At 44.3% G+C, this 14757-nt stretch overlaps 1 protein-coding gene across 14 annotated transcripts in view; it reads right to left on the reverse strand.

Moving 5' to 3' along the window:
- LOC139573661 (regulating synaptic membrane exocytosis protein 2-like) overlaps window positions 1–14757 on the reverse strand; it is a 213728-nt gene that overhangs the window by 35722 nt on the left and 163249 nt on the right. For 9 of the 14 annotated variants that reach the window (XM_071397362.1, XM_071397363.1, XM_071397367.1 and 6 more), the window contains 3 exons: window positions 6882–6914; window positions 5224–5327; window positions 2417–2580 (listed from right to left, as the gene is read on the reverse strand). The exons of 4 other annotated variants lie outside the window; for them this stretch is intronic. In XM_071397362.1, coding sequence (XP_071253463.1) covers window positions 2417–2580; window positions 5224–5327; window positions 6882–6914 — 301 coding nt within the window. The remainder of the gene's footprint in view (window positions 1–2416; window positions 2581–5223; window positions 5328–6881; window positions 6915–14757) is intronic. One more of the 14 variants, XM_071397365.1, reaches the window with a different exon arrangement.

A 14757-nucleotide genomic window follows, 5' to 3' on the forward strand; every position in this document is an offset into this window, starting at 1 on the left:
ACTGTCCATGTAGTACTCTAGTTAGCCTTGTTCATCTCACCTCTTATATATCAAATTGTTCAGCCAATCGAGCAGAAAAGCCACTCAAATAGTGCTCTTCTCTATCTGCCTGTCTGGGAACCTCTCCTGTATTTTGTGACAGAACTGTTCTGCCTCAGCGTCCTTGTTAAGATCTCCATAATAAGGCTGGTTGAAAGCATTACCTTGGAGCACACAATAACAGAGTAAAAGAAAGGTACATAGCAGCATGAGGAAAAACACTTCATCAGAACACTGTGCTCTCCAGCTCTCCATCCATCTGCTTTTCATTCACAAAGAGACTCATTATCCAATCCATGCTCTCTGATGCTGTGTCACTGGAGTACTAGTTTGAAGGGGCAACACAGGCTTTTACTGTACCTCTAATAGTAATAGTAATGAGAACATTACTATTACCATCACCCGTACGGGTTTTCAGCGATCGTACGAGGTAAGGTACAGACATTCAAAGTGATTATAAAGAGAGCAGCTGAAAGCATTAACAGCCAGGGTTGAAGAGAGTTGAGGTAGTTGTGGACTGGGTTATGGGGTTATGGGGTCAGAGGGTCAGGGTTGAAGAGAGTTGAGGTAGTTGTGGACTGGGTTATGGGGTTATGGGGTCAGGGGGTCAGGGTTGAAGAGAGTTGAGGTAGTTGTGGACTGGGTTATGGGGTTATGGGGTCAGGGGGTCAGGGTTGAAGAGAGTTGAGGTAGTTGTGGACTGGGTTATGGGGTCAGGGGGTCAGGGTTGAAGAGAGTTGAGGTAGTTGTGGACTGGGTTATGGGGTCAGGGGGTCAGGGTTGAAGAGAGTTGAGGTAGTTGTGGACTGGGTTATGGTGTCAGGGGGTCAGAGTCAGGGTCAGATGAGTTTACAAGCACATAGAGCCAGGCGCAGGCAAGGAAAAGGACATCATACTGACCCAACACAGAGGTACAGACAGACAACAAGTGATTTAGCAACTGACTGACTACAGCCTAGTGTACCATAACTTTGAGTGGTCTGTTTGTCTGTCCACATCGGTAATACTTTACTTAATAAGATCTGAGCATTTAGCTTGATGTGTTTTTTCAAAACCAGACAAAAAATAGAGTCTGTTCGTAAGAAGCTCTTAGTTCCCACTGTGAATGCAATGTAACACTGATTACATCTTATTAGACAGCTAAACTAATCTGTTAGCCTGCTGCTGAGAAGAACTCGCGGGGTTCCAAATCAATTTGTTTTAATCTTGACATACTTTTACAGCCTCTTATGATGACTATCCTCCCTGTTGAAACGAAACAACTGTCATGTTTGTAATATAAAAGTATCACGTAAAACATTATGGGAACATGATAACTGGCATTCCACAAAATAATGGATTCATGTTAGATTCATGTTAGATTGAGGGTAGACTGGTAAAGTTTAACCTGACTGAGGTTGGATTGAGGTTAGATTGAGGTCAGGTTAGGTTTGACCTGAGGTTGGATTGAGGTTAGATTGAGGTCAGGTTAGGTTTGACCTGAGATTGGATTGAGGTTAGATTGAGGTCAGGTTAGGTTTGATTGGAGGTTGGATTGAGGTTAGATTGAGGTCAGACTGGTGAACTAGTTAACTAGTTACCTGAGGTCAGTCTCTGAGAACCTCCTCCGAAGCATTTCCTCTTCATCCATCTCCTCCTGTGACTTCTGTGTGACTACAGTGGTCCTCCTCTGACCTCCTTCCTCTTTAGCCTCCTCCTCCTCCCCTTCTCTCTGTTTACCCTGCCCTCTATGTGTACCCCCCTCTCCCCCCCCCACCTCTCGCCCAGCTTCCTCTTCCTCCAGCACCTCCCCCAAATGTTCATCCCCTTCCCGTGATTGGTTCCTTGATTCGGAATAGATGAGGACGTGACAGAAGCGCAAACGCGGCGCATGCAAAGCAGAAAGGAAATGAAAGAAAGGTATGTGAAACCAAACTGCAGAAATAAGGTCAACAATGAGACAAAATGGAACATACATAAAACAGCAAAACTAAAATGAACTAAAAGCAAAAAACCTAGACATGCAGATCTGTTTCAGTTATGTTTCAGCACGAGACAACCCATACAGCATACTACATGGTTTCACACCGGTATGAGTTACCAGTTACGAGCAAACCCCAACCTGAAGCAGTAGAGTTCAAACATTTAGCTCTATTTTCACCTAGGCAGAGCCAAAGCTGAACTCACTGGACAGTGGGAAATAGCACAATGCTAGCTGGGTATTTTCCCCTAAAGTTAAGAAACCAAATGAAAACGCTTTTCATTGTGGAAAATGTCTGTACTTGGCAACTTTAGTTGGAAGAAAGCTTCACAGCCTTTGGGGTTTGCCCATCCCTGGCAGGCCACAGGTATTAGATCTAGGGCTTCTGTCTCCCCTCGGTGTGTTGCTGCATCCTACCTGATCTTCTGCTTTCCTCGCGGCCGTTCTGACTGGACAGACATGTAGCTCGTGCTGCTGAACCGGGAGGCACTACTGGTTCTCGACACAGCGGACACGTCGCTTACATCACTGTCCGAAGACTTGGCTGACATGTTGTCTGAACCCCGCTGACCATCCCTCCTCTGTAAAGGAGAAACACACACCACTCAGCACACAACTAAAAATAGACTTGAAAATGCTACTTTGTGGTAATTATTTTGTCCCTTGATGAGTTTTCCCCCTATATACACTGATTGTAAAGAACATTAAGGACACCTTCCTAATTATTGAGTTGCACCTGCCCTTTAACCCTCAGAACAACCTGAGAAAATTTCAGGTCTGCTGAGCGCAAACTTGAATGTTGCTAAAATTCTGTGCAAATCCAAGCGCGCGTTTACTGTGAACACTGAGGCTGTACCCGCTTTAAGTTAGTTTTGACAGTGATCAAGTAGGCTACTATGGCTATTTGATCATAATGTAGGCCTACCAGAGTGACCAACCATTTTTTTTTAAATGAGAAAATGCATCCCATAACATTTTAACATGGAAAGAGCTGTTCTATAATTCAGTCTACAGTAGCAGCCAATGTGTGGTGTTCAATGTAGTTCTACATTCCATGAGACTTTTGAAGAAAAAAAAACATGCAGGGCTTGACAATAACTTTTATCCACTCAGACAAGGAGGTGACTGAAAATGTTGTTGGGTTGTTTGATGCAAGAAACCACTTTGCAAAATAAAACACATTATTATTCTCATACCATTACTACAGAGAATCAGACAAATTATGCTACCCTCTGCCTATTGGCTACTTAGCTTATTCAAGCCTGCCTCAAAATACAACACTGCCCTTTAAGACAAAAAAAAGCTCTTTATGCTGGCTCATGTTGACTCCAATGCTTCTCCGTTGGGTGGTGGACCATTCTTGATATACACAGGAATCGATTGAGCGTGAAAAACCCAGTGGAGGCTACGGAGGGGAGAACGGCTCATAATAATTGCTGGAACGGAGCAAATGGAATGGCATCAAACACCTGGAAACCATGTGTTTGACGCATTTGATACCAGTCCACAGATTCCGCTCCAGTCATTACTACGAGCTGGTCCTCCCTAATTGAGGTGGCACCAACCTCCGGCACGTCAATATTTTTTACCCATTCACCCTCTGAATGGCACACATACACAATCCATGTCTCAATTATCTCCAGGCTTTAAAGTCCTTCTTTAACTTGTCTCCTCCCCTTCATCTACACTGATGGAAGTGGATTTGACAAGTGACATTTTTCCATTTAGCAAACCCTCTTATCCAGAGCCACTTACAGGAGCAGTTAGGGGTAAGTGCCTTGCTCAAGAGAACATCGACAGATTTTTCACCTAGACAACTCAGGGATTTGAACCAGCAACCTTTCTTGCCCAACCTCTTAGCTACCTTAACCGCTAGGGTACCTGCCGCCTACATAAGGCATCATAGCTTTCACCTGGATTCACCTGGTCAGTCTATGTCATGGTGGTCATAACGTTTTGGACACTCAGTGTATGTGATGTAGATAATAAACTGTTTAAAACAGTCTATTGCAAGAGTTATAGTCTTGTGGGGAAGGAATTTATCAAAGTATTACTTAGACAATTATAAGATAAAGGACAATAGAACAAACTTTCATGTGGCCAAAATCTCTGCTTTCAATGATTTGTTGGCTTTTTAAGGAGATCCGTTCGTCCAAAAACAATTGTTAGCCAAAGAGCAGCTCATTCACATTCATTATGGCCAATGTTCTTGGAGGAGGACACAGAGAAATACTAAGTTATATAATCAAATAATCTTGAGCGACAGTAAGTTGTTCTCCCACTTTAGAACATACTGTTTATCCATTAGTTCAGGTCTGTAAAGCCAAAATGTAAACTAATCAAAATAATTTGGCATAAACAAGAAATGGGAAAAGGATATCTTTCTTAGTTTTTTTTACAGCAAGTTGGTGAACCAAGACTTGATGTTAAAACAAATTAAAATCATCTGCAAAGAAAGAAATTGTATATTAAAAGCTTCTCTGTGTCGAGAGGAGCATTACAGTTTGTAAACATACGGTTGTAGTTTGTGGCACTCCTCACAACTAACAGAGTCGACAAATGTTCCATTTTCCACCTGCTTTTTATAGAACTATAAGTGTAATGCATGCTTAGTGTATTCCAGGGCAGTAGTTATCATTCCACACACTTAAAAGGAAGACAGGACAGGATGGACATTCTTTCTCTTATAAGGCTTGGCTCGGGCTCTGGTGAGGCCCCCAGCCTGTCTCTTTATAAACACACTTCACTTGACTACTGTCTGTGTGACTCAGGACACAGTCACCGCTACATTCCATGGATTCACAGAGTTGATATAATACCTCATGTATGTACGTATCCTTGTTCATGAAGCTTGTCAAATTGTGAATACTGCTGGAATGGGTGTTTGGAAAAAAAGTGTTTTACATTTTGATGCCTCCGTGGGTTTGAGTATGATGCGGTTAACATCCTGCTCGGCTTTGATTTGATTCCTGCACCGGGCCACATTTACTGAACATTTTCTGTGTTATCCGTAAGTCAGTTTGTAAACAAAGTGTCTACTTAATGACCATGTTATGAATAGAATAGGAAGGAAGGGCTGATATTGGTCTTGCCTTAAGAGTGATAGTCCTGCTTCACATGGACGTGTTAATGTAACTCCAAGTCAGTTTGTTGGTAGAAAAAGTGTGATGCTAACAATGTTATAGTTATGAACGGGAAAGAAGGACTGTGTCACTGTGTCTTGCCTTGTTGTAGTCCTGTTCCAGTCTGGAGTCGGACCCGGCCCCCTGCTTGAACTTGTTCACCTTCAGCTTCATCTGTCTGGTCCTCTCCTCCACATCCATAGCACCTAGGGAGCAGAGTGGTCAGTGGAGGTCATACTCAGGAATAGGGAAATCCTGGTTGGAAGACTCTCAGAATCACAAGGGAATAATCCTGGGAATTTGGGAATTTGTGGGAAATTCACGTATTTTTGCAACGCTACTCAGGAACAGTCTTTTGAAATGTTTTGGGGGTTCTGGTATAAAGCACGGACTGAACAAGTCCTCAAGATATCAGCATAAAAAAAGGTTCCTACTTTGATTAAGGAACCCTGCATTACTATGATCCAAAGACTTATTCGGGTATCATTTCACATGACAATGTTATTGTATAAAAGTGCTGCATGCAGCGTTCAGAGTTAGTTCACAGAGACACCAACAGGCAGTCCATGATGTCACATAGAGCTGGCAAAATGAACAGTAGGAAAACCCAAACAACAACTTGTAAGAGATATTCCATTTCATAATGAAGGGGTTCACTTGGGGTTTACATGAAGGGTTTGAATGAAAGGTGTCACTTAGTCTGTCAAAATCTCAGACATGCTCTGTTGGGTCTGGAGCCCTAACTTTACTATACAACCTCTTTACCATAGTTTATTTTACTGAATGAATTATTCATCATATTTCTTCTAAGCAGACACCAACTTCCCAGAGCTCACAGAGGCTTTGGGGGCAAAACGTGACTGTCCACGTGCCACAGTGAGCATGTCAGGTCAGTCAGGTCTGTTAGGTCCGTCAGTCAGGTCAGTCTGTCAGTCTGTAGTGCGGGGAGTATTCAGATCAGAGGATCCCTATTCCCTATATAGTGTTCCCTATGTGGCTCCGGTCCAACAGACTAGGGAATGGGGTAGGTGCCATTTGGGACAGCCTCACTTCGTGATGTCAGGCAGACTACAGTAACTCTAGCTATCTTACATGCATCACCATTCTCTGGACACACTTTCATTCTCTCCACTTTAGATTTGTATGATGGTGGCGGGGAGAGGAAAAACAGGCGCATGAGAGAAAGAAAACACAAAAACAAAGAGCAAATGAATGTAGAAAGATAATAGATGAGACTAAATGAAGATCTCCAGGAATGATGGGAAATGAAAGGACAGCATCCATGTTAGTTTTTCTGCAACATGTGAATATGATTTCCTGTCCTGTCCGTCAGCTTTGTATGACAGTTGATGAGATATGACCTTATGCTGTAGTTGAGCAACAACAGACCTTGTAAAGACAATGGTACAGAATGAGATGCACTTTCTGCCATCTTGGTGGCATATCAGGATTCCTAGGTTGTATTTGTACAACATGCCTCAATGAAATGTCGGCAGGATTGAATATAGCCGAACAACAGACATGTTACAATGACCACAGTTGACATGTATGACCATGCATGCTTACATGTAAGCAAGCACACACAAACTGAGTCAAATCCATCCCCTCCCCCCCAAAAAACATATCCAACAAGCTCAATCAGCAGGGAAGAATGGACATGAGAAAGCAGGAGTAGGCGGGATGAAGAAGAGGAGCAATGAGGAAGACGAGGATGAGGAGGAGGTAAAAAGGGGAGGCATACAGAAGAAGAAGGGACAGACCTGAGCTGGTCCAACCTGGTGAGTCCGTGTCTTCTGGGGTCACATGACAAAACACAGATACAGACAGAGGACAGGAAATGGGAGTGAGAGGGCTGACACCATGGACAGGAAGTGACATCACTGTGGAGGGCCCTCTTTCACAGTGGCCGCAGCACAGGTCGGGAGGGGGTCAGAGTGGGGGGGGGGGCATAATGGGAAGGGGGTGGCACAAAAACGACAACAACAACAAGCACAGAGCACAACAACACAAACAAAATCATACAGCACAACAAAGAAAGATCACACCAACACAAATTGCACTAATGGACAGCCAAGGAGAAAAGTGAAGAGAAGAGAAGGGTGCAAGGCAGGCCGGGAGCGGCTGGAGTAAAAGACCTGTAGTGTTATTGAAAAACAAAGAGGGGGAAAGGTGAGCTGCTGTGTACTGTCCAGAGGAAAGAGAGCTGAAACAGTCAAGTAGACGTTAAGGATGGGAGGAAGAGCATTGGAGCTGACAAAGCAGACAGAAACCCTAAAAGACTTAAGAGGTAGAAGAGAGGCGATGGGGGAGCCACTTGAGTCAAAGACTAATAGTCTACTGTGGAGAGATGGACAGACAGACAGACAGACAGACAGACAGACAGACAGACAGCCTGGAACATAAAAACAACCAAAAGCAGGCAGAGAGGCGGCAGTAAGTACAAAAGAGAAAACTCCCAAACAAAAGAGTCAAATAAATTGACGTAAGTACCACATCAACTTTTCTTTCTTTCTTTTTCTTTCTTTCTTTCTTTCTTTCTTTCTTTCTTTCAGAAACCTTGTTGTCGTGATTGAGGCTGAGGTAGAGAGAGAGTAGGCCCACCAATACCCCTGGGAATGAACACGTTACACAACAGAGAGAGCTGGGATCGACTGGCAGCCGCTCTCCTCTCCAGAGCCTCTGTTAGTCTCCAATTAACAACCATCTCCCCCTACTCCAGTACATAATCCTACTCCTATTCCTCAGCTGTGTTTTGGGAGGAAAACAGAATGTGCTGAGGTTTTGATGAGCTGTGCTTTCATCAGCCTTTCATTAATCACCCCCTGCCGTGTGCAAATCATCTTGCATAATGAGAGAGAGAGAGAGGGAGAGAGAGAGAGAGAGAGACAGAGAGAGAGAGAGACAGAGAGAGAGAGAGAGAGAGACGGAGAGAGAGAGAGAGAGAAAGAGTGAGAGAGGGAGAGAGAGAGAGAGAGAGAGAGAGAGAGAGAGAGAGAGAGAGAGAGAGAGAGAGAGAGAGAGAGAGAGAGAGAGAGAGAGAGAGAGAGAGAGAGAGAGAGAGAGAGAGAGAGAGAGAGAGATAGAGAGAGAGAGAGAGAGAGAGAGAGAGAGAGAGAGAGAGAGAGAGAGAGAGAGAGAGAGAGAGAGAGAGAGAGAGAGAGAGAGAGAGAGAGAGAGAGAGAGAGAGAGAGAGAGAGAGGGAAACACAGAGAGAGAGAGAGAGAGAGAGAGAGAGAGAGAGAGAGAGAGAGAGAGAGAGAGAGAGAGAGAGAGAGAGAGAGAGAGAGAGAGAGAGAGAGAGAGAGAGAGAGAGAGAGAGAGAGAGAGAGAGAGAGATAGAGAGAGAGAGAGAGAGCACTCCACTCCTCCTGGCTCGTCTGTGGCTTCACGCAAGCATAGTGATACACTTACTGTACGTTATGCATGTAATGGTATTGTATTTTCATGGGATTTTGGAAGATACAGTAAGACCCCATTGTGGGCTAAAAGAGATCAAAATAAACAAAGGAAAAAACTGTGGCTTCACACGGGCATAGTGATTCTGCTAACTATGCCAGGGCAAGCTGTGGTGGGGGTGGTTAGCTCAAAGACCATCTTCACTGAAGTGACACTGTCCACTTCTGGATGTGTGCCCACCTACTCCCCTATTGTTCCCCTTGCCCCTTTCTTGTATGCTTCCATCTTGAAGGCTTTGGTGTACACCCACTGGGAGACCACAACAAACCCCAGCTGCAGCTATACGAGTTGTTGTCGGCGTCCCAAATGACACCCTAATCCCTACGTTTGTGCACTACTTTTGAAGTAGTGTACTATGTAGGGAATAGGGTGCCATGTGGGACAGAGCCGATGTGTAAGGCCAGGTGACAACACTCTGATGATTGGCCTTAATGTGTAACGCACTGTAGTCAACATCTGCATTTAGGTCAATTCCGTCTTCATTAAGTTGAATAATTAAGAGAGGCATGAATAAAACAACACTGTGAGACATCTGCCTTGGCTTTGATCTGATCCCACCACCGTGGCAACTCAACTCACCTCACCTCATTGTCAAGTCAAGAGATACCCGCTGTAGCTGAACAAAGCGAGCAGGTAATTTTTGGCTCGTCATCAACAGCATGGTACAACAGCATGGTACAACAGCATGGTAAAAGTCCTAGGTGAACTAATCAATGGCGTACCTTACACAACACAAATAAACTCTGTTTAAATAATCCTCTATCTAGTAAAATGCATGAGTTGACGCACACCCAAACATTTTGGCGAAGCGCTGACTAACAGAATAGTAAGATTATGTAAAAAATATAGATAGTCATCAAATCATCATCCTTGTTTTGTTCGTCTTGAGTCATATTGTCCAAACACTGACCAGTGCTTGATGAAAGGGGTCAAAGAGTCATCACCTGACAGCATGAGCATACTGACCCACAGAGTTCAGTTGTACAATACCTCTGACAGCATGAGCATACTGACCCACAGAGTTGTACAATACCTCTGACAGTATGGGCATACTGACCCACAGAGTTGAGTTGTACAATACCTCTGACAGTATGGGCATACTGACCCACAGAGTTGAGTTGTACAATACCTCTGACAGTATGGGCATACTGACCCACAGAGTTGAGTTGTACAATACCTCTGACAGCATGAGCATACTGACCCACAGAGTTCAGTTGTACAATACCTCTGACAGCATGAGCATACTGACCCACAGAGTTCAGTTGTACAATACCTCTGACAGTATGGGCATACTGACCCACAGAGTTGAGTTGTACAATACCTCTGACAGCATGAGCATACTGACCCACAGAGTTCAGTTGTACAATACCTCTGACAGTATGGGCATACTGACCCACAGAGTTCAGTTGTACAATACCTCTGACAGCATGAGCATACTGACCCACAGAGCTGTACAATACCTCTGACAGCATGAGCATACTGACCCACAGAGTTGTACAATACCTCTGACAGTATGAGCATACTGACCCACAGAGTTGTACAATACCTCTGACAGCATGAGCATACTGACCCACAGAGTTGTACAATACCTCTTACAGTATGAGCATACTGACCCACAGAGTTGTACAATACCTCTGACAGCATGAGCATACTGACCCACAGAGTTGTACAATACCTCTGACAGCATGAGAAAACTGACCCAGAGTTGAGTTGTACAATACCTCTGACAGCATGAGCATACTGACCCACAGAGTTGTACAATACCTCTGACAGCATGAGCATACTGACCCACAGAGCTGTACAATACCTCTGACAGTACGAGCATACTGACCCACAGAGTTGTACAATACCTCTGACAGCATGAGCATACTGACCCACAGAGTTGTACAATACCTCTTACAGTATGAGCATACTGACCCACAGAGTTGTACAATACCTCTGACAGCATGAGCATACTGACCCACATAGTTGTACAATACCTCTGACAGCATGAGCAAACTGACCCAGAGTTGAGTTGTACAATACCTCTGACAGCATGAGCATACTGACCCACAGAGTTGTACAATACCTCTGACAGTATGAGCAAACTGACCCACAGAGTTGAGTTGTACAATACCTCTGACAGCATGAGCATACTGACCCACAGAGTCGTACAATACCTCTTACAGTATGAGCATACTGACCCACAGAGTTGTACAATACCTCTTACAGTATGAGCATACTGACCCACAGAGTTGAGTCGTACAATACCTCTTACAGTATGAGCATACTGACCCACAGAGTCGTACAATACCTCTTACAGTATGAGCATACTGACCCACAGAGTTGTACAATACCTCTGACAGCATGAAGATACTGACCCACAGAGCTGTACAATACCTCTGACAGCATGAGCATACTGACCCACAGAGTTCAATTGTACAATACCTCTGACAGCATGAGCATACTGACCCACATAGTTGTACAATACCTCTGACAGTACGAGCATAAAGACCCACATAGTTGTACAATACCTCTGACAGTAAGAGCATACTGACCCACAGAGTTGAGTTGTACAATACCTCTGACAGCATGAGCATACTGACCCACAGAGTTGAGTTGTACAATACCTCTGACAGTATGAGCATACTGACCCACAGAGCTGTACAATACCTCTGACAGTATGAACATACTGACCCACAGAGTTGTACAATACCTCTGACAGCATGAGCATACTGACCCACAGAGCTGTACAATACCTCTGACAGTATGAGCATACTGACCCACAGAGTTGTACAATACCTCTGACAGCATGAGCATACTGACCCACAGAGCTGTACAATACCTCTGACAGTATGAGCATACTGACACACAGAGTTGTACAATACCTCTGACAGTATGAGCATACTGACCCACAGAGCTGTACAATACCTCTGACAGCATGAGCATACTGACCCACAGAGTTGTACAATACCTCTGACAGTATGAGCATACTGACCCACAGAGTTGTACAATACCTCTGACAGCATGAGGAAACTGACCCAGAGTTGAGTTGTACAATACCTCTGACAGCATGAGCATACTGACCCACAGAGTTGTACAATACCTCTGACAGCATGAGCATACTGACCCACAGAGCTGTACAATACCTCTGACAGTACGAGCATACTGACCCACAGAGTTGTACAATACCTCTGACAGTATGAGCATACTGACCCACAGAGTCGTACAATACCTCTTACAGTATGAGCATACTGACCCACAGAGTTGTACAATACCTCTGACAGCATGAAGATACTGACCCACAGAGCTGTACAATACCTCTGACAGCATGAGCATACTGACCCACAGAGTTCAATTGTACAATACCTCTGACAGCATGAGCATACTGACCCACATAGTTGTACAATACCTCTGACAGTACGAGCATAAAGACCCACATAGTTGTACAATACCTCTGACAGTAAGAGCATACTGACCCACAGAGTTGAGTTGTACAATACCTCTGACAGCATGAGCATACTGACCCACAGAGTTGAGTTGTACAATACCTCTGACAGTATGAGCATACTGACCCACAGAGCTGTACAATACCTCTGACAGTATGAACATACTGACCCACAGAGTTGTACAATACCTCTGACAGCATGAGCATACTGACCCACAGAGCTGTACAATACCTCTGACAGTATGAGCATACTGACCCACAGAGTTGTACAATACCTCTGACAGCATGAGCATACTGACCCACAGAGCTGTACAATACCTCTGACAGTATGAGCATACTGACACACAGAGTTGTACAATACCTCTGACAGTATGAGCATACTGACCCACAGAGCTGTACAATACCTCTGACAGCATGAGCATACTGACCCACAGAGTTGTACAATACCTCTGACAGTATGAGCATACTGACCCACAGAGTTGTACAATACCTCTGACAGCATGAGGAAACTGACCCAGAGTTGAGTTGTACAATACCTCTGACAGCATGAGCATACTGACCCACAGAGTTGTACAATACCTCTGACAGCATGAGCATACTGACCCACAGAGCTGTACAATACCTCTGACAGTACGAGCATACTGACCCACAGAGTTGTACAATACCTCTGACAGTATGAGCATACTGACCCACAGAGTTGTACAATACCTCTGACAGCATGAGCATACTGACCCACAGAGTTGTACAATACCTCTGACAGTACGAGCATACTGACCCACAGAGTTGTATAATACCTCTGACAGTATGGGCATACTGACCCACAGAGTTGTACAATACCTCTGACAGTATGGGCATACTGACCCACAGAGTTGTACAATACCTCTGACAGTATGAGCAAACTGACCCACAGAGTTGAGTTGTACAATATCTCTGACAGCATGAGCATACTGACCCACAGAGTCGTACAATACCTCTTACAGTATAAGCATACTGACCCACAGAGTCGTACAATACCTCTGACAGTATGAGCATACTGACCCACAGAGTTGAGTCGTACAATACCTCTTACAGTATGAGCATACTGACCCACAGAGTCGTACAATACCTCTTACAGTATGAGCATACTGACCCACAGAGTCGTACAATACCTCTTACAGTATTGGCATACTGACCCACAGAGTCGTACAATACCTCTTACAGTATTAGCATACTGACCCACAGAGTCGTACAATACCTCTTAAAGTATGACTGCAAACATTCTATGAATCATCGTTGAATCTTGATGCCTTCAGCAGAAAACATATTCACTGATTTCAGCATATTGCTACAGTCACATGTCATGCTTTCACAGAGTAGTGGGTGTATCATAATCTGTGCACTACAGAGAGAGAGAGAGAGAGAGCGAGAGAGCGAGAGAGAGAGAGAGAGAGAGAGAGAGAGAGAGAGAGAGAGAGAGAGAGAGAGAGAGAGAGAGAGAGAGAGAGAGAGAGAGAGAGAGAGAGAGAGACAGGGAGAAAGAGAGAGATGTACTGAGCAAATGTCAAATTGGCTTTTTACCAAATTACCGTACAACAGACCATGTATTCACCCTACACACCCTAATTGACAACCAAACAAACCAAAACAAAGGCAAAGTCTTCTCATGCTTTGTTGATTTCAAAAAAGCCTTCGACTCAATTTGGCATGAGGGTCTGCTATACAAATTGATGGAAAGTGGTGTTGGGGGTAAAACATACGACATTATAAAATCCATGTACACAAACAACAAGTGTGCGGTTAAAATTGGCAAAAAACACACACATTTCTTCACACAGGGTCGTGGGGTGAGACAGGGATGCAGCTTAAGCCCCACCCTCTTCAACATATATATCAACGAATTGGCGCGGGCACTAGAACAGTCTGCAGCACCCGGTCTCACCCTACTAGAATCCGAAGTCAAATGTCTACTGTTTGCTGATGATCTGGTGCTTCTGTCACCAACCAAGGAGGGCCTACAGCAGCACCTAGATCTTCTGCACAGATTCTGTCAGACCTGGGCCCTGACAGTAAATCTCAGTAAGACCAAAATAATGGTGTTCCAAAAAAGGTCCAGTCACCAGGACCACAAATTCCATCTAGACACCGTTGCCCTAGAGCACACAAAAAACTATACATACCTCGGCCTAAACATCAGCACCACAGGTAACTTCCACAAAGCTGTGAACGATCTGAGAGACAAGGCAAGAAGGGCCTTCTATGCCATCAAAAGGAACATAAATTTCAACATACCAATTAGGATCTGGCTAAAAATACTTGAATCAGTCATAGAGCCCATTGCCCTTTATGGTTGTGAGGTCTGGGGTCCGCTCACCAACCAAGATTTCACAAAATGGGACAAACACCAAATTGAGACTCTGCATGCAGAATTCTGCAAAAATATCCTCCGTGTACAACGTAGAACACCAAATAATGCATGCAGAGCAGAATTAGGCCGATACCCACTAATTATCAAAATCCAGAAAAGAGCCGTTAAATTCTACAACCACCTAAAAGGAAGCGATTCCCAAACCTTCCATAACAAAGCCATCACCTACAGAGAGATGAACCTGGAGAAGAGTCCCCTAAGCAAGCTGGTCCTAGGGCTCTGTTCACAAACACAAACACACCCCACAGAGCCCCAGGACAACAGCACAATTAGACCCAACCAAATCATGAGAAAACAAAAAGATAATTACTTGACACATTGGAAAGAATTAACAAAAAAAACAGAGCAA

Source organism: Salvelinus alpinus, chromosome 4 (genome assembly GCF_045679555.1).
Source record: "Salvelinus alpinus chromosome 4, SLU_Salpinus.1, whole genome shotgun sequence".
Taxonomy (NCBI): domain Eukaryota; kingdom Metazoa; phylum Chordata; class Actinopteri; order Salmoniformes; family Salmonidae; genus Salvelinus; species Salvelinus alpinus.